The following is a 25081-nucleotide window of genomic DNA, read 5'->3' on the forward strand; positions in this document are numbered from 1 at the left end:
CATTACCCCTCATCCTATCACTACACACCCTGGTAAAAAGTCCCTCCCCAGCTTTTCTGTAGCCTCTTCAGGTACTGGAAGGCTGCTATGGGGGTCTCCTCAGAGCCTTCTCTTCTCCAGGCTGAACGACCCCAAATCTCTCAGCCTGTTTTTGTAGGAGAGGTGCTCCAGCCCTCAGATATCTTTGTGGCCTCCTCTGGACTCACTGCAACAGATCCATGTCCTTCTTGTATTGGGAGCTCCAGAAGTGGACACAATACTCCAGGTGGGGTCTCATGAGAACAGAGGGGCAGAATCACCTCCCTTCACCTGCTGGCCACACTTCTTTTGATGCAGCCCAGGACACAGTTGGCTTTCTGGGCTGCGGGCACACATTGCCAGCTCACGTTGAGCTTTTCATCAACCAACATCCCCAGGTCCTTTCCTCAAGGCTGTTTTAAATTCATTCTCTGCCCATTTGTGCTTGGGATTGCCCCAACCCAGGTGCAGGACCTTGCACCTGGCCTTGTTGAACTTCATGATCTCGGCATGGGCCCACCTCTCAAGCCTGTCAAGGTCCCTCTGGATGGCATCCCTTCCCTCCAGGGTGTCAACCATACTGCACAGCGTGGTGTTGTCAGCAAACTTGCTGAGGGTGCACTCAGTAAATAACTCTTTTGTCAACAGGAAATTATTTGAACATATTTTTAGAACAGTAAAAATAATTTTGAAATATATTTGTAATACTGCAAGTGGATAATATTCATGTTAAATTATTAAAATAGATACATTGTAGTGGTAATTACTACAGATGGTATTAAAGACTACATGAAACATTTTGATGAACTCTGTTCTGTGCAGGAGTTTTGGTTAATGAAGCAATACTTTTTGTCTAATTTCAAGCAAAACAATAATGATGACTGAATTTCCAGTAAAATTACCATTCCAGTGCCTGATCAGCTTTCTTTATTTTCACAGAAACCACTTATTGTGCAATACGAATAAAAAAATCCTTGTGGAGCAAGCTGACCTTTCTAGATGGATCCTTAATCTTGGTTCTACCTCATTTAAGTAAGAAGATACGGTGCTAAAAAACTTTGCCTATAAAGAGAAGCCAGACGGCCTGGGGTCTAACTTTGCTTAGCTTTGCAGCTAGCTACTTCAGGTTATAAAAACCATATAAGCAGAATTTCAATTGTATATCTCTGTAGGTACTGGCAGATGTAAGAAAACTGACAGATAAGCACCACTCAGTGCAACATTTCTGAATATGCATTTTCTATTTATAGTGTGTTGAGAAAGCTAATAAGGCATCAAGTGAGAATGTCACCATTGTAATTGCATGCAAACCCAGCCCCTCACTGCAAAGGGGCTAATTCAGTTAGCAGTTCTACCCAATGCAGAGTAAATATTGATGCTTGACAGCATTCAACTTGTTATTTATACCCAACTCATTAGAAATGCTATTTGCTCCTGCTGCTGAAGAGTGAAAGCTAACTCTCCAGGGTAATTACTTAACCCATGGGAGGATTCCTTCATGGTTACTAATGTTTTCTGGAAATCACTGCAAATAGGTGTATGAGGTTAAAGTAATTTAATGTTAAATTAGAGTGTGATGTATAGGGACAGGTTCTGATGGTAATTGGTCATGGCTGTCAGCTGCTAAGGGATTAACTCAAAATTCATCTAGCATTTTCCAGTCAATAGACATATGTGGAAAATATTACTTGTCATTGGACTGCTCTATTTGTGTCTAGTGTACAGACCAGCAGAAAGAGGGTCTAGAAAGACAGCCATGAAGTCATATAGTCAAATTTCTAAAGCTTTTCTAATCCAAAGACCTCTTTGCCTTGTTGTTGAAGGCTTGGAATTCTGCAACAGCTTTTTCAGTGTTTCCAAAGTTATTCTCAATGTTAATTTATTACTCCACTCTTTATCTTTGTGGTTGTGCATGTAGCAATGACTGTGTATGAGGAACTGTTTACATTTCCTTAGCAAGAATTCTGCAGATTGTCATCTGATGCCTTACAGACTACCACTGTCCTCTCTCCAGAGGTTAAAGTCATTGCTCAAACTCATCCCCTGAACATAAACAAGATGATTATGAGTTAGCTCAGCATTAACTGACACATTTGTTACTAAACATGGGTTTCTTGAGTATCTGAAGAAATTCTGGTGGGGGTATGAAGTGCCTGCCTGATCTTGGAGAGGAAAGACCCTAGGCTTGCTATGCTAACTTAAGGTATTTTCTCTCATTGCCATTACATTCCTTACTAGCTTCAGTCACTATGAAACAGCATTTTCAGGAGACCTGAGCTGTCTTATTGAATTGTCCATGGATCATTTTTTAGCACACGGATTCCCACAGACTTCAGTGAAGACAAGTTAAATGTGCACAATAACATAGTTTCTTTTTTCCAAGGTTACCACGGGTAAAATAATTGTAAGAAACTGGAGGACAATCAGGGTTGAGCACAAAAAAGCTGAGGACTGCTACTAGCCAACTTTGCAGCCCTCCAGGGAGCAGATTTGGCAAATTCTAGTTCAAAGATGGCCTCATTCTCCAGCTAGCAAGGCTTTGAAAGACACAGAACTAGCATGCTGGTTTCATGTGAAGGAGAACACTTTGTATTCTTGACAGTGGAAGTGAAATGCTAACACAGAGAAGGCAATTATACTGATAAAACTAGTCGGGGAAAAAGCATTTAGATGTGCTGGATAACAGGGAGGAGCTCCAGGAACCTTCTCACTGCACTCTTCATAAACAGAGAGAATATTACTATTTTTCTTCACAGCACTGAACAGCAGAGAAGCAAATGCACAGATTGTAGAGCCTTTAAGAGTGATATTACCAATATATCAGAAAACTGAACCCTCCTGCTCCATAGCAGATTTTTAATTCTGCACTGCACAAGAGTATCTCATTGGCTGCTACATTTATGAAAAACAGACCAAAATAAATTCCTGGCTGCTGCTGGTAGTGCCTTTGTTCATGCAGATATCCCACCTACAATTTAGACCTATGCTAGCCAAAATGCATTCATATGTGCGGTCCACCTCTCATTCACTCTGAACTGGCCTCATATTAACTAGACCATTTATATCAAATCCTGCCAGTTTTGCAAGGGGAACATTTATCAGTCTGAAAAGATAAAATTTGAGGTCTCTGACAACAGAAAAAATGCATTAAGGAGTCATTAAGGGCCATTTTCTGTCACAGCATCCAGGTGATGAACTGCACAGCCATCCTCACCAGCTGAAGAAGCCCAAGCAGAGTTCTGCTCTGAAGAGTAATGAACACACACTGATTGGATTTATGCTTATTCATTTCAGAATAAATATAAAGCTTTGTCAGATGGTATCTGTACATCCATCTCTCTCACGCTAATCGCTTGTAAGCTTGGTGTCCAGGGAGAGAAAGGAGAGGAGGAAAAAACTCTGGATTCAGGCAGAGTCTTACAATGAGGCTGGCAAAGGGGTTTAGCGTTACTCCTCCTTCCTCCCTGCAGCTAGTCCCTGCTGCTCCCTTGCTGCAGCTTTCCCCTTGCTGTGAACGCCAAACTTTCTGGCAGAGGACAGCTGGAAGGACAGCACTGCTGCACTGAATAGTCTTCTGCATTATATAAATTGCTTTTATGTGCATAAGAAAGCATTTGCTCAAAAGAAACTGATACAAGAGAGAAACATGCATCCTCCTGCACCAGTGAAAACATAGAAGCAATCTCTGCCAGACATTCAGTAAAAAAGCAGGGTAAGTGACAAAACCACAAAGTATTCTGTAAAAAAATAAAATCGGGCATTTCTGCTTGACCTGTTTTTCTGCCAGGAGGAACTTCAAGAAGAGCAGTTTCTTTTTATGAAGGCAGATGGGGGAATAAAAGCTAGACAAAACCCATAAGTATTATGACATTGAAAGGAAAGCCAACTTGCCAATTGCAGGAAGCTTTCCATGGGAGGGAGGTCTGGGGACCATAGAATCATAGAATAGAATCATTGAATCATTAAGGTTGGAAGGGACCTTAAATAAAGATCATCAAGCTCCAACCCCCCCTGCCATGAGCAGGGAACCCTACCACTAGATCAGGTTGCACAAAACCTCACCCAACCTGGCCTTAAAAACCTCCAGGGATGCGGCATCAACAACCTTCCTGGGCAACTTGCAGTGAAGAATTTCTTCCTAGTATCTAACCTAAATCTTCCCTCTTTCAGTTTAAAACCATTAGCCCTTGTCCTATCACTATCTTATCTGATGAAAAGCCCCTCCCCAGCTTTCCTGTAGGCCCCTTTCAAGTACTGGAAGGCCACTATAAGGTCTCCCTGGAGCCTTCTCTTCTCTAGGCTGAACAGCCCCAATTCTCTTAGCCTGTCTTCATGTCCTTTGCTGGCCTGTTCTGCCCAAGGTGTTGGGCATTATGGGGAGCTAATTCATTGTCTCAATGACAGTTTTCTCACATTGCATTTGCAGTGCAGAAACAGAGAGGGAATTTGTCAGCCTCCCATGGCTGCGAAGTGGAGCTGCTTTCAAAACTGTACTTTTGACATAGGGAGAAAGAGAATTTGAAGAACTACTTTAATTTCTAATGATTTAGTAAATTAAGTCCTCAGGTGAAGGGGACAATCAGGTTATTAGAAAGTCTAATGTGGAAAGTGTACGGAACAAAACCACAATGAATTACTAAAAAAAATGGGCATTTCTACTTCGCTTATTTTTCTGCCAGGATGAACTTCAAGAGCAATTTCTTTTGAATAAGGCTAATGGAGGGAAAGAAGCTAGAGAAAACCCACAAATATGATCACATTGAAAGGAAAGCTAATTTCCTACTATTTGCTAGAGCTGTTCCTATTTCCTGAGCTGATCAGCAGCAGTGTCTGACCTCTGGTGTCTAAAATCTATATCAAACAGTACAAGAAATTGAAGCGTCAACTCATTTCATCCAGGCTGACTGCTTCACTCCCTAGATTACTCTTATTTTGCTGTATTGGAGATTTCAAGCCTGCTAGAGAAATTTTGGCTTGATGCTTCTAGATGAACAGCAACACAGAAGTCACAGGAGGCTGCGATCTGCCTTTCAACAGCAGCAGTGGAACATGCTGCACCAATGACTTCACAAAGAAAAGCTTCTCCTAATGTAAAAAGAAAAACAAATTAGTGGCATAATTTGGCCTCATAGTAATCATGATGTGGAGGGCCTGGCAAGTACTTTAAAAATATCTCAGATACACAGATTTTATTAGAGGTGGGTGGAATATCCTGTGTCACAATTGTAGCCAGAGAAGGTCTGGGAGCAGAGATACAAAGTTTCCAGATCTAAGCTCCTTGAAGATTGCAAGTACTTGTATTTCACATGCTGAGAGGGTGTTCAAACTAACATTAGGGCAGTATTTTCAAGTGCACTAAAATTAGTCCTACTGAATAATCCTTGATAGGAACGAGCCTCTTTTCCTTAGAAAATTACAGAGGAAATGTCTGTTCTTTCTAAGGAACGAGACATCTGATAAAAACATACAGTTTAAAAATGTGAATTTTCTTTTCCCATTTAACTTCCACAGTCTTAAGGATGTTCAGAAACAGGACTTTTGTTTTGGCTTATGTTTAACTGCAGCCCTTTCTGTATTCCATTCTAAATCTTTACTTCCTTTAATAAAAAGCTGTGAAGCTGAAGCAAAACATGAAATAATTGTATTTTTCTGGAAACACTTTTCAGTTTAGTTTTCTGGACAAAAGATTTAATGAGTGGAGCCACTGTGAGGCATCAGAAAACATCTGAAGAGTTTAGTCACACTGCCTCGGGGTGAATAGTTTCTGAACTGCCAGGAGGATTAAAGATGAGAGCAAGCTTTTGCACAGCAGCCAAACATGGTCAGAATCTATGTGCTTCCCACATCTCAGGACTGTCTGATCTGAGAGACAGCAAAAGAGTCACCAAGAATTGGGAAGAAGCAAACTAGGAAGAGGTGAGTTAAAGAGGAAAACAAAACAAAACAAAACAAAACAAAACAAAACAACAAAATCTGGGGCTTCTGATGTTTAAGAACTGTTGCAAACTGGAGACAGGTCACAGGAGATGGATGAGTGTATGTTGGGGGAGGGAGCAGTGGGCACAGTAACCCTTCAGCTAGGAAATGCTGTTACAAAGTGGCAAGTTATTTATTGCTTTCCCAGACCAGAAGGGCAGAGGAAAGTATTCAGCTCAGTTGCAGCAAAAGAGATTGCATTGTTGTGAATCCTTAACTGGTACAGGATACTTACGGAGGTTATGGAGTGCTCATCGCTGCAAATTTAGGAGATCTCAGCGATAGCTGAGATGTATCTGATCCTTTTTGGACATCGGATGGTCTTGGTGAAGTGTCAGCAACCTTTCAAGAGCAGCACACCATATTTTTGTTGTCCACAGTGAGGGAGAGAGGTACTGCTGGTACCACTTCTGCTATCTGATCAATTCAAAAAGCTGAAGGAACCTCACACAGAGACATGATGCTATCTGCACGCAGGCAAATTTTGGTATCAGCTCTCATACAATTTTTAACTCAATGGAAACCAGTGCATGGCATTCCCAATCAGCTGTTATGACTTCTCCAGCATATGTGCCATGAAGTGCTGACCCAGGAACCAGAGGTTGTCTCCACAGGATGGCTTTTCAGGGATCTCTGCAAGAATGCTCCTTACTGTCGCCTGACATTGGATTGGCTGGCCAATTTGACACACAAGGCAGCAGCAGGCTGTGATGTTCCTCAAAGGCAGACTAGGAAGCACATTCTTGCTGTCCACAGAGGTGCTCTGACATGAACTGTATCTCCCTGAGACCAACCTGTCCCTGAGCTCCTGGAACAGTCTGGGACACTCGCCCTATCTGCTGGGGGGAGTTCAAAGGCTCTGGCATGGGAGCCTTTGGGTTCAGGGCATATTCAGGGAAAAGCTGGCATCCTGAGATGCACCTGACAAAAAAGGAACTTGAAAATGCAGCAGGTGATCTTACAATTCTCTTATGTTTTAGATTTTAATTTGGAATAAAATCATCTGCCTCCAACCACTGGGTGTCACCAGAGCATCTGACTCAGGTCTTAGCTGGTCCAAAGTGGTTGTTAAAGGACTGTAGGGTGGGAATCAGAATGACCTCACATTCAGTGTCTAAGACACTCAAGTCTGTAGCTGAGCAAATTGTCCTTGACAGTTTCAGACTAGGTGTGGTACCTTGACACAGTTTTAAACGGAGTCTTATTATTGCAAGCTGATGCAAGACCTCAGTGATACCCACAGCTAGCAAGTCCGGGAAGCAGACCTACCTTGACCAACATTGCTATATGTCTAAATTTCCTCACATTTCTCAATGATAAGACATTAACTTACTTGTTTTGCTGTTAATTCAACTTGAGTCAAAGTAATGGAAAGTATTAAGCATGTGAAAATACAACAAGGAACAAATAATCCATTTGATAATGTAAGAGAAAATTTTAGAAGTCAAATTTTCATTTAAACTGCATCCCCTAGATACAACTACAGTTGGGTCCAGTTGACCTTACAATGTATGTAAATTTTAGAATAAGTCTGTTAATATTTTATTGGAAAAAGTTAGTAACATACATCAAGTCATTTTTTATTGGCAAAAACCCACCAAATATCCATCAAGCCAGTTAATCTACTGAACCTACTCTCTTGGCACTTTTGTAGATCTGATTACAAATAAAAAAAAAATTGTCAAATACATTCATACATTCATGAATGACCAGTAAATCAGATAAGTAATAAAATCCATTGACTAATTTCCTTGAAAAAACATTGCATAACTCACAGGAGAATTTACCAATCAAACATTTTCCAACTAACTTCATTGCTAGGACTCTGTGCATTTTTATTTCTGCCATAAAATCCTCAAACCTGATTTTCAAAAGTGCTTCAGGACCTAAAGATGTATTTGTACATCTCATGGGGTTTTCAAGGCATTAAACAGGTTAGGGACAAAACTTCCCCTGAATTTGAAATTTTAGTCCTTGAGAAAGAGATCAGTATGTGGCATCCTATTGAGGAAACCTGAAGTGATTTCCATGGTTAAAATCGGTGTATGGTTAAAAGTTTCTTAAACTTTCAGCACTAGGACGTGATTTTTCTGTATTTTTGTCTATAAACCAAGGCAAAAGAGTTTTGTTCTTCATTTTGCTTTTGAGGGAAGAGGTGTTTAAAGGTATTTTTATTTTTTTATTTTTAATCTACTGAAAAAAATCTTAGAGGCACACAAGACATATAAGATCATGTTAGAATAGTCTCTCTTTCTCTCTTTCGATCACATTGAAAGAATCAACTCAAACCCTCTTAGAATTTTCAAATAAGATCTTGAAGTATTCAGGGGAAAAAAAAATAAATACAAACTTGCTCAGATCATTAGTGTTATATGTAAACTTCTGGCCCACCTGAAGTGGAGCCAGGGAAACAGTTTGATGGTTTTCAAAGCTGTGGGTGCATACTCCTCTCATTGTGCTCCTGACTCAAGACATCCAGATAGAAACCTCACTCTGCATGTTTTTGTACAATATTTGCCCTATTTTGAAAGCCTGAGACATATAAACACTTCATGAAAGTGGGGATGGAAAATGTTTCACTGCTTACCATCTTCTTTAGTGCGGGTGAAAATCTGTTCACTTCTCACTCCATCTCCAGCTCGTGTAAAAGCCAACACCTGAATGCTGTAGTTGGTGTATTTTTCCAGGCCATCAAGCTCTAGTGATGGCTGCGTAGTAGTGACATTCCTTATCTCTCCTAGCTCTATAGAATGAAAAGGAAATTGGGTTATTGTCAAGTCTTCTCCCAGCTATTGATACTGTGGAAATCTTGGGGATTAAAGAGTGTACCAGAGAAGTAATGCTTCATTATTATAAAATAGCAATGAATCATTATAAATCAAAATAAATTCCTTTGTGTCCTGACTTCTCACCATTCAAAGCAGACTCAGTTTTCACTTTCAAACATTTTTTTCTTTTCTTTTCTTTTTTTTTTAATACAAGGGAGTGAACTGAAAATTTCTACAAGGAACAAGATCTTTCATAAAGAATAGATAAAAAGAAGATATTATTGCAAAATATTGCCTACAGCTAAAATGAAAAAATCATTTAGCTGCATAAAGGTTTTCTGATTTTGAGAAAGACCACTTCTCATAAGGAAAAACAAAGAAACAAAAAGTTGCCTTTATTTTAATATATGTAGCAAATGCTGCTGCAAAGCACTTGATAGCAGTAATACCAGCTAGCAATAGATTTAAACACAATAAAATCAGATTTGCTTGCAGAATGGTGATGCACTTTACATGAATCTTTTTTGCAGCAAGCTAAGAAGTACAACCCATAAGGCAAAAAAAGCTTTAAATCTATTTGGGGCAGAAAATAAATCTGAACAAATGAAGAAAATCCAGTTTTAAGCACTGCATGAACATAATCTTTTTTCATCATGTTGTAGGACACCACACAGGAACTTAGACATGCACTGATAATACTCACATAGGACCAGATCCAAAGACTACAAGAACCACTGCAAATACTTCATCTTATGTCCAATGTATCTACATTGTTATGTATGCTTCTCATACATTTTAAATTTTAATTTTTAAATGTACGAAGGAATTGGTTGTTTATTTCCAAATGTTTTTTACTCTAATATTACCAGCAGTAACAACAGGCCTCTGGGTTACATTTCCACTTTGAGTTCCCCTTGCCACACTATCAGAGGCCAGGATTTGCAAGACAGTTGCATATTAGAGTGAACTATGATCCTGATGGATGAAACCAACAGATGCGCGACGGCTCATTGCCCTGCAAAGACATACGCATCTCAAACCTACTAATATCTCATTTTCAAGAAAGGACCATACATAGAATTATCTTTGTGATAAATTGTAAATTAATAAGGAATCTCATTTCTCCTTTGATCATTTCACTCATTGCCTATCCAGGAATCTGTTTTCCTAGGAATTATGCTAAGAGTACAAAACCTAAGTACAACAGAAGAGGCTGGCATGAAAGCACCCAGCCTTTTCCAAAATGTTTCCTTCTTTTGCCCTCAACTATGGAGATTAAATGCTTCCTGTAAAAAATAAGCATTAACCTCTCAAGTAGGCAATACTTAAGCAAACAGATAAACAGCCAAACTAAAATAAAATACAGGACTGGGCAGATATGTTCTATTTTACTATCACCATTCTTTATAAAAGAAACCTGCTGGACTTTGTAACTGAGATGAGATTTGCTCCAGTCATTTTGGGTAGTAGGGCAGGTCTGTGGAGTGTTGCAAACCCACGGTGGAAGCCTCCCCTCAGGGAACCTCCAGGCAGCTAGATCTACAGAAAATGGCTTGCTTCACAGATAGATGAAGCTTTCTCGAAAACAAAGAGAAAAGGAAGGACAATGTCTTCACAGCAGAGAGGAAATGATATAAAGGCCACATCCAGCTTGTTCCTTGGTACTAGCTTGATTTCTCTCACCTCCGTCCAAGAGATTTGCCCAGTAGATAACCCTGAATCCTTGCAGAATCCCATTCAGGGTTTCTTTCGCCAAGGTTGACCAGGAAATAGAGATGGTTTCTGGTGATGTGGCAGTGGCTTGCACGTTCCCTGGAGGGCAACTGGGCACTGGAATAAGATATTCACCATATTTAACTCAATACAACTCAATGTTTACCCTTTAGCTACCCTTCCAGTTTTCATTGCTATCCCACCACCCGTTATTTAATTAACAGTTACACACTCTTAGCAGTGCAAAACCTTTATTCTTGCTACAATCCATGTGTTTCTGCAAGTGCAGCTGATTTCCCTGGAATTACTTTTGATGTACTGCTTCCCCACTTGCTGACTAGTCTTATAATAGCTTTTTTGTAATTTATTTTGAAAGTGAAACATGTCCTACTGCTAAAATATGCAGAATATTCTGTAAGCAGTTTAAATTTATTTGTTACATTTTGCAGCCAAATTGCCATCTTTCTGGACAATTCTAATTTACGTTTAAAATTGGGGATGAGGGGGGAAGCAAACACTTCTTTAAAAAATATTGGAAAATATGTTCATAAAGTATTTTCACTGAGATTTAGAAAAAATGGAAAAAGTCAGCCAAATCTAAGGCATCTTCTGTTGGCCATTTAGTGTTAAAGCAATACAGCAGTATTAGTATTCGACATTGCTTTTAAAGTTCATGACATCCTTAATTCTGAGAGGGACCCAAAACAGAATAAAGACCAAAAAAAACCCCAGAAAACAAACTATTTCCAGGGAAAAGTAGGTATGCTGGATTCTGAAGAAAATATCCCACTATTTATTATAATACAAAATATATGCATGTGTGAGTATACTGCCTTCTGAGGTGTTGCAGTAATGTGTCCAGGCCTAGACACATTTGGGGTAAATTAAAACCAGTAGCCTTCTGTTAAGCATACGCCTCAAAATCTGCAGCTCTTGAGAACTTCAGATGTGTGCTGTTCTATTTCCCCTAGGTAAAAAGTCAGATTCCTCGCTGGCACTGACTTCAGTACAATTATGCCAATTTACAGTAGCCAAAAATGTGACCTTTTAGGATTATTATTTGCTTTTATAGTCCTCTAAAATATTTGAGCTCTTTTTGGAAATGGAATAATTCTTTCTCCACTAGAGGACTCCCTCTCGTTGTTTGAGAAGTACTTTTTATGCAATTTGGAAAAAAAAAAAACAAAAATCTAAATTGTGCCTTGGAATAGACATGTTGAATTTTGTCTGAAATAACAATGATTTTTCTCCCACTACCCTGAATAACTGAAAAAAACCACACATCTCTCTTTATGCTGACAAGATGAAGCACTGTGCAGTTCAAGAGCTCTAGGTTTCACAGCTGATTCACTTGAAGACAAAAGAAAGCCAAAAAAATTAACAGTAACATGTCACCTTTCAGAGTTTTACTTCTTCACATTTCAAAACTATGATGAGACCACTATGAAACTATGATGAGACCACAAAATTTGCAAATATGTCAACACCAGGCTTCTCAATTAAAGTTATGGTCTTAGTCATTATAATTCACAGCAGGATATACCACATTAGTAGAGTTACAGTTATTTACCTGAATGATTCTGCATCTCTTATATTGAATATTGTACGAGCTCATTGGCCAGTCTCTTTCCATCCAGCTGACTAGTGTAGCTAACACCTGTAAACTCTCTTCTATTATCCCCATTATAATAATAACTACTCAAGCAACAAATATAACAAAGTAAAAAGAAATAAAGGAAATACCAACATGTCCTATGATAGCTGTTTGCCTAGGACCTACCATCCTCAAGAGTAGTGGTGATGATTTCCTGAGAAGAAGGTCCTATTCCAGCCCGGTTACAAGCCTGGACTACCATGCCATACTGGGTGAATTTTTTCAGGTTATTCAGTGTATAAACTTCATTGTCTCCTGTGGTATCAATACTGATGATGTTGAACTGGAAATTGCCCCCTGCACTGTACTCCCGATAACCTATCTGGTATCCACGAATAATTCCATTTTGCAAGTGCTTCTTTGGAGCCTAGACAGGAAATGAAAGATTACATATTAAGTACATGTCTCCAAAGTCAAGTTGATCCCCTTAAAATTTTGAAATACACACAAAGGCAACTTTTTATTTTTGTTCCTACTGAGTGAAAGTCTATGGCAGGTAACAATTAAAAAATACTCCCTGCACATCAAGTAGTAATTTTGTACCCTGATATAGAAATTTCAGGTGCAGTTTGTTCTAGTTTGTGCATTTCTGTGCTAAAAAAAAAAAAAAAAAGAAAAAGAAAAAAAAGCCTTTAAATGGTTCACATACAGAAAAACCTGATAAGGAGAAATTCTTGAGTTATAATTTGAATTTATAATGTTTTGTTCTCTGATCATGTGAAACAATCAAAAGTGAGTTGATTAGGCCATATTTGCATTACAGGCCCACTATTCATTACTAATTGTGTTTTTGCCAGGAGCCCCTACTATTCACTTGCCAAATCTTTAGTAAGGCATTTATCGATCTGTTGAAGGCAGTCACGTAAGTTTATTCAGCTAGATGCATTAGGAAAATTTTACGCTGTGCTTTGAAATATGCTTCTGTTCATTCAGTGTGTAGTGTGGAAAGATGACTAGATAATGAGTGCTCAAGGCAATAATGAATTGGTAAGCAGCGATTTGCATACTGAATAGCTACTAAAACAAGGTGCACAATATCTGGGACTGAAGAACACGGATGCTACAAAATGGTTGGCCGTAATTATGTGCCACATTTCTCAGCCACAGTGGAAGATTCCCTCTACCTGACTAGTGGAAATAATTTCTGTACTCTGCAATGTAAAATGTAGTCTAGAGTAAAACAAGGACTGGACAGGGAAAAAGCTTGTTATTGACAGAAATACCTATTCAAATCCCATCTAAATGGTACTGGAGTAATTTCAATAGGCGATAATGTGCCTGTCTGATTATCTATGTATATAAGGTATAATTAGTATAAACATTTTAAGACATAGTTTATAATCCATGGACAAAAAGCTCTTTCGAATCCTCCATACCTCCTCCAAATTTCCATCAGATGGCCGCAGGCTCATCTGTTTCACCGACCCATAAAAAAGGGTCTTTGTGATGCAGTATATTGGTGGTGAGTTAAACTGACAGAGGCAGCAATTTCTGTTGTGACTATACCCCATTAAATCTACTGTGGAACACGTTCTCGAGAAGAATACTCTCTTCTGCCACAGGACCTGTCTATTTCAGTGAGTTTATAGTCCCCTGGACAAAAGTCTCACTGGAGCTAATAAAACTAGTGTGAGATTTGCCTTTCATCCACTACTGACAGATCACTGCTCTACAAAAGCCAGCCCCCTTTCCATATTTAAAATGCATTTCTGGATTAATCTGACTGATTGAATTATCTCTTCAGATGCTTTTTAAATTATTATTTCTTTTTATCTTTTTTTTTTCTCCCTCCTGCCTTTGATGACCGAATTAGGAGATTCAAGTCTTGAAAACCTTGTAAGGCACACTGCAGGGATTAGAAGTGTCTTTTTGGAATCTAGGAGTATAATTGTTTCCTGTTTGAGTATTTCTTCATCTTCTTGTCAAAACCCCCCAACTTCTTTACAAACATGTAGGTCTTGTATTATTGAAACACTTTCTTTGCAAATGCGTTACCTATTCTGAACAACTAACTGCATGGCTTCCTCATCTTTAAATGGTTGCAAAAGGTGTGCTTTTTAAAGCTGGACCGTGGGCTCGAAACTAAGGTCAGATTTTGGTTTGCTTTGTTTTGTTTGAGATTCAGATACCTTCATAAGATAAAGATGTTTCATTCCATCTGAAAAGAAAATAATCACATTAAAATAACTTAGCATTCCAGGGTGAATGGTTTCATTAGTTGAAGGATTTCAAGTTCTGTTACTAGCCATGGCATTTAGCACAGCTCATCCATTTTTACAGGCATTGTCAGTGTTGATGAGAAGGGGCAAAAAGACCGAACTAACAGAGTCGAAACACTTCAAATTGACTGAAGGACAAACAGTTTGGACAAAGCAGCAGACAACACAAACAAGGGACGTTATAGGGAGGACTGCTTTCAGACAATGTTGCAGGTCACTGTCTTTTTTCTAAATGTGTATCAGTTTGAAGGTATCAGTTTAATCAAGTCAGGACATCAGTTCTCTCCATCAGTCTTGGATTCCATCACAGCCTGGCAAATCCTCCACAGTCTGCATGGAGATTTCTTGTCTGAAACAACAGCATGTGTACTGTGGCACGTCTCAAGATCCGAAGCCTCTCCTAGCTAAAGGCTACAACTGGAGCATTACCATGAGTTACCATGGGGTGCTTTTTAACAAAAGTGCTCACAAACACATGTCATTTATTGAAATCCCAAGCAACACGCATGAAACACATATACCACTTAATGTAGTGTATTTATTGTTTTGTGAAGGGCATACACTGCCTGCTGCCACATAGAGCGCGCATTAAGATGATGTATGTACGTACACTCTGTGTCATAAGGCATGAGCTGTATACCAAGAAAAAGTGAGCATTCACCTCGTTCGTAATAGATTACAGAAGCACACAGCACATATATTGGAACACATATATCATACTATAAAATGGATTGACCGTAATGATAAAACTGAATCATGAAGCATCTCAGTGCTAAGCATTGAAATATTCTCAGACAGGGTCTATAGCCTGAACAGCCTCCTCACTGGGAATTCTGCAATTATATACTTTCTCATTTTGAATTGGAATAAAATGGCAAATTTTGCAGTCTTCATGAAATTTTTTTTTTAATGAAATATCATCATTTTACTTCTTTTTTTTTCTCCACTTCTAAAAAATGTACAATATAAACCAAGCTCAAAGTCACGTCAAAACAAAGCATTGAAATGTTCTGCTCCACAAAACTTCAAATGTTCCTCGTCAGTACTGTATAAATGCTTCCTTTTGGATTGACTTTTTGCACAAGTAAATAATAGTTGAATTATGCACCATCTTGTATATAGACAATTTTTGGTAGAAGATTCAGCAAAGCCACATTTGGCCATGACTAAGTGTTCAGGGAGAAAAATGCTGTTAACCTTGTCTGTAGTCATAGAATAAAATTAAAAAGTAAGTTTCAGTCCACTGTCTTACCTCTTATCTGAGAAAATCCAGTATATATAAAATAGGGTATCAATGACTTTTGTAAAGTATGACAACTTATATTTGTGTGCATGTGAATATACATAAAGAGAAGGAATATTTCCCATGTCTAAATGTAATGGGTTCATTTACCATGTAAAATATTACAAGAAAAAAAGTAATAAATAATGCTTTTTCTAAATGAGAATTCTTGTTTCATTCCCATTCTCTCTGCACTACTTTAAACTACCAAAAAATGCTGAGTGTTATTTAAAAATTCAATCTGAAACCTCGTGTTCTATGTAGACACATTGAAATGGGATTATATAGATCATAGACCTACAAAACTTTGCTTAACCAGGATTTTCTAAAAGTGGGCTAAGGTAAACTTTAAAGGAAGATTAATGACTGCAGCAAGCTGCAGAAATAAAACTTAATACAAGATTAAAGATAATTGATGTCTTATTCTCTGCTCCTTTTGCTATTATTGACACCGTATTTAAATGACATTTGTCAACTTTAAATAAAACTATGGTTCTCAATACAATCTCTTTTGCATAATGACATCATAGATTTTTATGGCAAAAGCTCCACATGCCTCCAAACAAAAATAACCAGGTTATAGCTGGTTTTACTTTTTTTTTTTTTTTTTTTCTTCATGAAAATATAGGATTTCTCTCATGAGGTATTTTTTTATTCTTAAGTACTTTTTATTGCACAATGCAATGAGTGCCTTCTGCACAGCAGTGCATCGTAGGGACCTACCCAAAAGTCAGGATTAAGCAAGGAACAGAACAACAGTATGTCTGTGGGAGCATTTTAAAGTACCTTGTTGAGTAATGGACTAAAGTATGGACAGGAGAAAACTGCAATAATTCAAGGGAAGTTAATGGCTCACCCCTGTTTTGAGACTTTCTAATTAGGAGGACTTCTTAATCACCTGTTACAAGTTGTCAGTCAGGAAATAATTCTTCCAGTAAAATCAGGAGTGCATAAGCACTAACCTTTCAGGAAGGCAGCTTAGTGATTTCCCCTTTGTCTACAATGGAGCTTCAAAGTCAAGGAAAACAATTAGATTTCAACTACGTCCAGCACCACAGAGAAACTTAGCACCCATCAGATGAGCTAACCTAGCAGCAGATAAAGCACCAGCTGCAAATTAAGGCTCTAAGCTTTCAAGCTGAGCACACAGGTGCTTGACAGGACAAAGATCACACTAAGCAGAATTCCAGTGAATTGCCAGGGATGCTTTCTACTGTCCATCCTGTCATAGGCAGACTTCCAGCATTTCTGCTGCTAGCAAAACAGTATCTCATGAGGTCTTGTGGCATGATGGGACCATAGGCTGCTTCTGGCTAGAGACAGCAGCATCTTTCTAGCACTTTGTCAGACGACACACTACCGGGAGCATCTCACTGCCAGTGCTCTCAAGCCACTTAACCACGTCAGGTAGTGCTGGTCAATAAATTAAAATATTTACTTGATTTAACAGAGACCAGGTCTATGGGAATAATATCTTGAATGTTCACAGGAGTATTTGTGAGAGACTGGGTTTGCAGTCTGGCAGCACAGTCCACAGCAAACTCCAAAAGTCTAGCTACCATCTGCACAGTATGTGGCACCAGGTTCACCTCAGGGTGCACAGTTCTGGAAGCATGGACTCACATTTCGTGGTCTGGATATATGCTGCATGGGTACAAGCAGACATTTTCAAGATCACAGGTAGCTCCCACCTCAAACTCAATCCAATTATGAAAAAAACCCCTCTCTACACTCAGTTCACTAGAGTTGCCAGGGCAATGCAGTATATATCCAACACGTGGTTCATTTCTGTATTTTCTTATACTAAATACTCATCATTACTTGACAAGTATTCACAAATCAAATTCCAAACATGGTACTGAGAATACAATTCTAGGCTCTCTTTTAACATGCTTCTACTCCCCAGACAATACCTAAAGATCAGGACATGAAGTTGCACCTGAAGGGGCCTGAAAGTACAAACTGAACCACATTTTAGACAATGTTATTGAAACATAGAAATTTATTTTTTTGTTCTGTGGCTGCCTGCATTTATAAAATGTAATGGTGAATCTTCAGAATCACAACTGGCAACTTTAAACTCCAGCAGTGAAGCAATGGTGCCTGTCTTCACTTGTTCATTTTGAAAATATCCCCCAAAATGAACTTGAAAAAAGCAAGCAAAGCCTTTCAATAAGCCTATCCCATAAATCCATAAAAACAAGTTAATGCATAGAAGCTTGGAGGTTATTTTTTGCTTGATCTGATGGCAGTAACACTTGTTGAATGTTTTAAAAAGAAACAACCACTTCAGCTTTTATTTTGGTTGTTGAGAATCATGGTACACTCTGCGTTGCTTCAATAGCTACTTCCTGTGCTCTACTGACTGTGTGCTGCATTTAAATCCACACTTCATGCATGCCTTTTATAAATACACTGTTGTGTTTCACTTCAACCATCAGGTAAGCCTGTGTTGAGCGACCACAAGCCTTTGGTTTTTGAAAACCATTTGATGAAAACCAATGCTGATGTAGGATGTGGACGAGGTCCAAGAATCAGCACTGTATTTGTGACCTGTGCATAAGAAGCCTGATAAAGACTACTGCTTCTGAAGCTCAATACTGAAATGTCTCTTCAAAATCTAATTTTTAATCCACCATTTTCAAAACACCATTGAACTACTAAAAAAATCTTGACAGCTGAGGTCTCTCTGTCCTAGTTAGACATCTCAGTAGTTATATGTTCACTTGCAATGTGTGGAGATTGTGCAATACATAAACCTGTCTTTTCTGGAACCAACTCAAAACTAACACAGGATCATGCTGGTTATTTATTGGGGAAACAAAACAACCAACCAACTAAGCAGCCCACAGCTATTTATATGGTCAATAAACAGCAGCTTCCTGTTACTATCCTGGCTTTCTGGATGGTCCATATCATGGTGTAAAACACACATTATCCAAATTTGCAGGAGTAATTAACTTCACTATAGAAATTAATTACTATTACGCCACCACCCTACTCCAGTACTTGATACTGCATATTAAAGAATCTTAAATATACAGAATTATCAATATGATTTGGAAAGTGCCATTCATCTTGAGATTACACTGCTCCGATTAGATAGCTTTATTCTGTTTGCTACAATACACAAGCAGGATGTAGCACGAAATCATTTAGCACATGGTTTAAGTACCTCTGTTATCATATTGAAAGCATTTAAAACATTCTGTGGTTGTCAAAACACTAGGCAAAAACTAGAAAAATCTGAGTCACAAGACATGCCAGATTTTTAAATAATATCAGTTGTTGATACTTTTAAATCGGTTGTTCTGATTCCTCAATTCTCATGGACTACACTGAGACACTATATTGCTCTCTCTGCAGACATGACTTCAATAAGGCTCTGTCCCAAAGTCCATTGCAATGGGAAAAACCCCAGGAAATTCTGGGAGTGCTCATTTCCCAACCACATAACCTTACCTCTGAAATCAAAGGGAAGCAGGAAATGTTACTATCACCAGTGCAGGCAAGCAGCTGCTGGTATAACTTGCAAATGTGAGTTTCTTTTTTCGCACAATGCACCAGTCTTAATGGCCAAGATCAGATTTGCTGGCAAGGGTATCTGCAAGGTATCTCCCAAAGAAAATAACCAATCCACATTTTTTACAATACTCCCATCAATAGAACCTCTTTGAATGCTCCAAAATAGTGTCAGTCTATATTCATGGCTATGTCTATTTACCTTCCAGGTGACCCTAATGCTTTGTGAAGATATAGGCTCAAGTTGGACATCCTGAGGTGGACCATCAGGAGCTGCAAAGAGAGAAGAGAGACTGATCAAAATTGGTCCTCCTAGCACACAGAATTCAGCACTTCACATAGTGTGTCACCAACTCAGCACACGAGCCTCACAAAGATTTGTACTGAGCCAATGTCAGAGGCAAAATTGAAGATAACACTTCATCTAACAAAACCAGAGCCTTACCCAGGTGTCATCTGTGGCCAACAGTGAAATACAACACACGAAAACTTAGCATCCTGCCAAATAACATAAGAGTTAGTAATTACTTTTCTTGTTTAGTGATATGCTCACAATGCTGTTTCTGTTTTCTAAATAGGCAAGGCATATTTTCAGCAGTCAGAACTCTGTGGGTGATAGAAAGGCAGCAGTACCCATCTGAAAGCGAGACAGGAGCTGGAGCTCTTCACCTGGCCTTCCTCACGTCACAGACTTTACAGTGGGCTCCCCTTTGTTCACTAGAGACTGAGCACATTCAGCTAAAAATCAATTTTACATACAAAAAACCTGCACACTTTACCTTCTTCCCCTCCCCAGTCTAAGTATCCCAGCCTGGAATTCAAGCAAAAAATAACTGCTAGATGGAAAAAAAAAAGCCCCAGCTTCTGCCTGAGGCAGGAGGAGTTTGATATACTATTGATACACTGCCAAGGATCTGCATGATGCTTTAAACACAAATGAAAATGAAGGCCCTGAGTTTAGGAGAACCTACTTATCAGTTGGGCAGCTACAAAGCAGATCAAGAATTGGCTGGGATTGAAAGGGAGGTGTGAAGTAAATTCCTTCTCAGCAAGGTAAATCATTGTTAAAGAAAGATCTGAAGAAAGGAATGGAGTAATCTTGAACTGCTGTAGAGGGTTCCCTTGATGCAGAATATGGCCTCAGTAAAAGGTATTAAATTAAGTGGAATAGCAAGACAAACTAAGTAAAGCAATAAAAAGGGTGAGACGGGGCTGTTAGAGGTGGAGCAGCAGTAAGTAAATGACAGCTGGGGTGAAAGGAGCCAGCACATTGTGCTTTAACAGATGAAAGCAGAGAGACCCAGAATACAGCCTATAATATGTTTAAGTTATTAAATATGCCCTATCCTGTGCCATTCTTTACTGTCCTTGATATGCAAAATTTCCAAAGGTTGAAAGAACTTTAGTTCCATTCCCCTTTCACTAATGTACAAGAAGGAGAAGAGGAAAAGGTCCACTGGCAAAAATTAGGTCTCTGTGAATTCTTTTTTAATCCTGCCCTTGGTACTAACCCCCTGCTGACAAACATGAATGCCACTTCTCCAGGTACATTTTAATGTAGGGGAATTTGAGCACAGCATTTGATCCTAAAAATAGGTTTTTAAACATTCTCCTCAAAATCTTGACTTCACCTTGAAAGACCCAAAATGTCTCTGCAGGCATGAGTAGTTAACTGTTCCCAGCATACCATAATGAAGTGTAAATAAGAAGTCACTTACTTTACATATTTAATGGTTTGTAACAAAGACATGAAGAAAACCTAGATATCTCAACTTCCTCTATTGATTTCAGTATTAAACAAAAGCCATAATGCATTGTTTTTCTGATAAGTGTTACTGCAAGTGTGTACTTACAGTCTATTTTCCAACACAAGAGCTAACTGAAGTTGTATGGAGGGAAAGATGCCGTCTTTAAGCTTTGAAATCAGGCCATTTTTTACTACCCTTTTGCCACAGAGACCCTTTACAATTAGCTTTCTAATAGCTAGTGCTGGGCAACTCAGGTCACTGTAATACGTGATACACAATCTGTGCCCCCTTGTCAATAGCACAGTTTGAGTTGTTCGGTTTTTATAATGTCTTTCTTGGATCTTTATTTTGCTCCCTTCTCATTACCTTCTCTCTCATTCCCTGCATCCATGCTGTTCTCCATTTCCTATTGTAAGAGCAGAGAACAGAAGTAAACAGTGATCAAAACTGATGCTCCTGTACATTGCACACCACCTGAAATCAAACTCCAGGAGAAGAACATCACATACCCTGCCTCAGCTTGACCTCCTCTGTTCTAATTGTTCCCCAGTTAGATCAGTGACTTTTTAATACAGTTCCACACCACTGGTCTTTTTCTCCAAATAGATGGCTCCTTAACAGACAGCAACAAAAGGATCAATTATTCTGAAACTTGGCTACAAAGAACTGAATAAAATGTGATGTTAAGGTTCCACCTTGTTCACGGGGAAGCTGTTTTGTTGTTGGCTGTGTTTTTGTTGTTTTTTTTTTTATTTCAAGGCCAGCTGCTGATCCTGACAACATAATTATCAGTCAGAAAACACTCTGCAAAGAAGAAATATCCCAAACGTGGGTGAATAACAGATCCAAGACCCATCCCTACTTTGATGTATAGGCACAAGAAAGGATGGGTATTTTGGGGACATAGATGATGCTGGCTGGAGGAATGGACAGTCTCTTTTCTCCAATCATTTCACATTTCCATTGAGCAAAGGAAGATGAAAACCCTGATCAGATTATAAGTATTTTGCAAACAAACTATTCACTGTTAATAAATCTGTTCACTGCAGGCTCATAAAAATACTCTTCAGTCCTTTCTTTCAACTAGGATGAAAAAAGACACCTGATGAAAAAGGAAATGCAGCTTATTTTGTCTCCTGCTTACTCTGCTTTGCTCTGTAAGCCCTTGTGTCCTGCTCTTATGCAAAGAGCCCCTCAGAACCAAAAATATGTTCTCATGAGAAGGGGTATATTTTCACTGCAGTAGATTCACCCACAGGGAAAATTAATGGGAATTGCACAGATGTATTTACATGAACTGAACTGAAAATTGGTCACTGAGTGTTTGATGTCTAGACCAACATGTATCTTGAAAAAGAAGCAGGGTTTTCACTGCCAGGACACTGTCACCCAGATACTTGCATTAATGTTTTTTCTCAAGATCCCCAAAGAAGGAAACATTGCTGGCTTAGCATAAGGTAACAGGAAAAATGAAATTAGCAATACAAATTTGTTGTTTTCAACTGCAAACAAGCTAGCTCCTGTCTGCTCAGACCTTTCAGAGTAACTCTACCCAGTTTCACAGCTAAGGGTGCTGACGATGTCTGGGTTACTCTCAACTGTATGACTTTTTACATTGCATATAACCACAATGTCTATCTGGCAGAAGTATTTATGCCTTTTCAGTATTTTAATTCCTAATTGCTGAAACAGAGCTGTAGACCTCCACTTTTCACCCATAGGTCTACCACTGTCACATGTAACATGGAGCCCTTGGGACATGGTAGCATGTACAAGGCTGGGCTGTCCTTATTCATCTGCCATGTCTGCTAGCCCTGAGAAACAAAAATAAGATGGCACCAGAAGGCAGCAATCCAAGTGCACAAAAGAGTGGCTTCATCCACCAACGTGGAAATGCCCATGGATCCCTCCTGGTACAGAAACCTGTGCAGATGCAGAGGAATACGTGGCAACAAAGAGTAAGGGGGTGACCCTTTACTAATGACAACAAACTGTTTATAGAGTAATCAGAAATCTAAACCATGGCTGGGGTAACAGATGGAGCACCAAAGGAAGATGAGATTCATACAGATCAATGTTCTCAAATGGGGACAGCTGAAACTTGTTACCTATACTAATACCTGGGCATCTGAAGAAAGCTACAAGACCCACAGGGAAGTAAGCACCAATAAAATTAGGATGTTGTTGATTGAGTTGCCTAACTGTACATATAGGCGTGCCATTTCCAGTACCACAGGCTGAAAATTTGCAGCACAATGTCTTCTTTGACCACTAGATGCCACTGAGCAGCTTTAATTACAGTTGCGAAAGTCACAATGTTTTATGTGAACAATTCAGTATTTCTTCCAATGCAGCTGCAGCAACATACGCAGCATTTAATGTAAAGACTCCTCATGTCAAGGAGCAATAACTCCCAGCAGGGTTTAGAAGCTGCAAAACCAGAGCATACCTGCTTCATCAGTAGTAATGGTGAGCTCATTGCTGGCCTCACTCTTTCCAATGCGATTCTTGGCATACATGCGAATGTTGTAAGTTGAAGAAGGGTGGAGGTCAATGATAGTGGCTTGATTTAGCTGAGGGGAAACATCTTTGGTTCTCTGAACAGAATCCCAAGAGTCTATTTAATGAGATTGAAACAAAACAGAGAAATAAAAGACAACGTTAATGTTGCTAACGCAAGCATGCAGTTAAGTGGTCCCACAGAGCGAGGTACTGCCATTGCTGTATTAACCCAGATAACGCCTGCTGCTACCAGCCAACCCAGTGATCACCTTCCTTGACAGTGCTCCCGACTGCTCCAAGTGTGGTGCTGTGAATAAACTCAGCCCCAGGTTCATCAGCAAATCAGAGGAAATGGCTACTACTTTGCCTTTTTTTGAATATGTGGTGAAAGCAGCAAAGATTCCCCAGTTGTGTGTGAGTGTGTGTGCATGCGTGTGGACGCACTGTTTTTTGAACCGTTGCTACATTGGGACAACTGTGAAGAAGATGGGAGCTGCTACCCCACAGAACTCCTCACTCAGAGAGAAGTTTGCTCGTGCTTCAAAAAGAGGGAAAAGGGAGCTAATGAACCGGAATGGACCAGCAAACATAAGGTAGAAAGTTTGACTCCAAACTCCAGGAGCTCAGACCGTAGCTGAACAGTGAGCACCAAGCTTGGAAAACTTCACTGGCCTAGACATGGGCCTCAGCACCCTACAGGTCTGATACTATGTCCCTGACTTGTGTTAGGCTACAGGAGCTGTTTAATACAGGGGAATACAGAACCATCTTAGCTGTTTCCATGTATGTGTAAAAGGAGGACCACATCATTATTATTCATGCTTACTATTCATCTGCCTGTTATGTTTTTAATAAATTCTCCAGATGTATAATATGAAAAATGATAGAAATTGGCTAAGCACAGCAACCCCTCCTTGTCATCCAAGCATTCAATTGCTGCAAACAAAATAATAGAATCTATCCGTTTAAAGCATCATGATGCCTTTTATGAGCCGCTATTCTTCATTTCTTTCTTACTGCAGGTGTTGTTCCTCCTTTAACCTCAGCAGCATCCTACAGGGGATGTCACTGAAGGCTCTACAGGAATGCTTTACAGTAAGGGTCACTGTAGGCAGGATTGCAGAAAGCTCAGCAGATAAGAAAGGCTAGTTTAAAAATAGAAAGATCACTCAGATACAAAATATTTGCATATGCTGTGTAAATTCTTTTATATGAGCTTGCTAAAAGATGCACAAGTTGTCTTAATGACATGTGCAGCTTGGCTTGTTACAGAGCCTGTCTGCTTGTCTGTGTGGCTTAGTTTACCCAGAAAGCATTTAGGAATCAGATATTAAAAGTGCTATCCAAATTCACCTGAATATATTTTTCCTTGGTAACTGAGTTCTTCACAGCCTCCTCTGCGGGATACCTTCAGAACCCCTCAGGGGGCTACCTGCAGGGAGCGCCGCTAGCTTAAACTTTACAGAATTATACCCAGCAGTTACACACCATTGTTTCAGATGTAATACAAGCACAGAAGGAGATTCTGTCTGTTCCGGTGTAACATGCCGACCAGAAAGGAATTTATGAAAAGACCCCCTTGGTATGGAGAACGTGTTAAATTTGACCTGATGAGGCCGATTTCTTTTAATATAGTCTGTGTATTATCAAATTGCCTAAGTTTTCACTTGGTTGCAATA

The 25081-nt window shown here is 39.3% G+C and overlaps 1 protein-coding gene across 3 annotated transcripts in view; it reads right to left on the reverse strand.

Annotated features, from left to right (window-relative positions):
• DSCAM (DS cell adhesion molecule) overlaps positions 1-25081 on the reverse strand; it is a 495043-nt gene that overhangs the window by 79771 nt on the left and 390191 nt on the right. For all 3 annotated transcript variants that reach the window (XM_051641267.1, XM_051641277.1, XM_051641287.1), the window contains 5 exons: positions 23350-23517; positions 19355-19425; positions 12256-12496; positions 10446-10592; positions 8582-8737 (listed from right to left, as the gene is read on the reverse strand). In XM_051641267.1, coding sequence (XP_051497227.1) covers positions 8582-8737; positions 10446-10592; positions 12256-12496; positions 19355-19425; positions 23350-23517 — 783 coding nt within the window. The remainder of the gene's footprint in view (positions 1-8581; positions 8738-10445; positions 10593-12255; positions 12497-19354; positions 19426-23349; positions 23518-25081) is intronic.

The sequence above is a fragment of the Apus apus genome, chromosome 1 (assembly GCF_020740795.1).
Source record: "Apus apus isolate bApuApu2 chromosome 1, bApuApu2.pri.cur, whole genome shotgun sequence".
In the NCBI taxonomy this organism is placed as follows: domain Eukaryota; kingdom Metazoa; phylum Chordata; class Aves; order Apodiformes; family Apodidae; genus Apus; species Apus apus.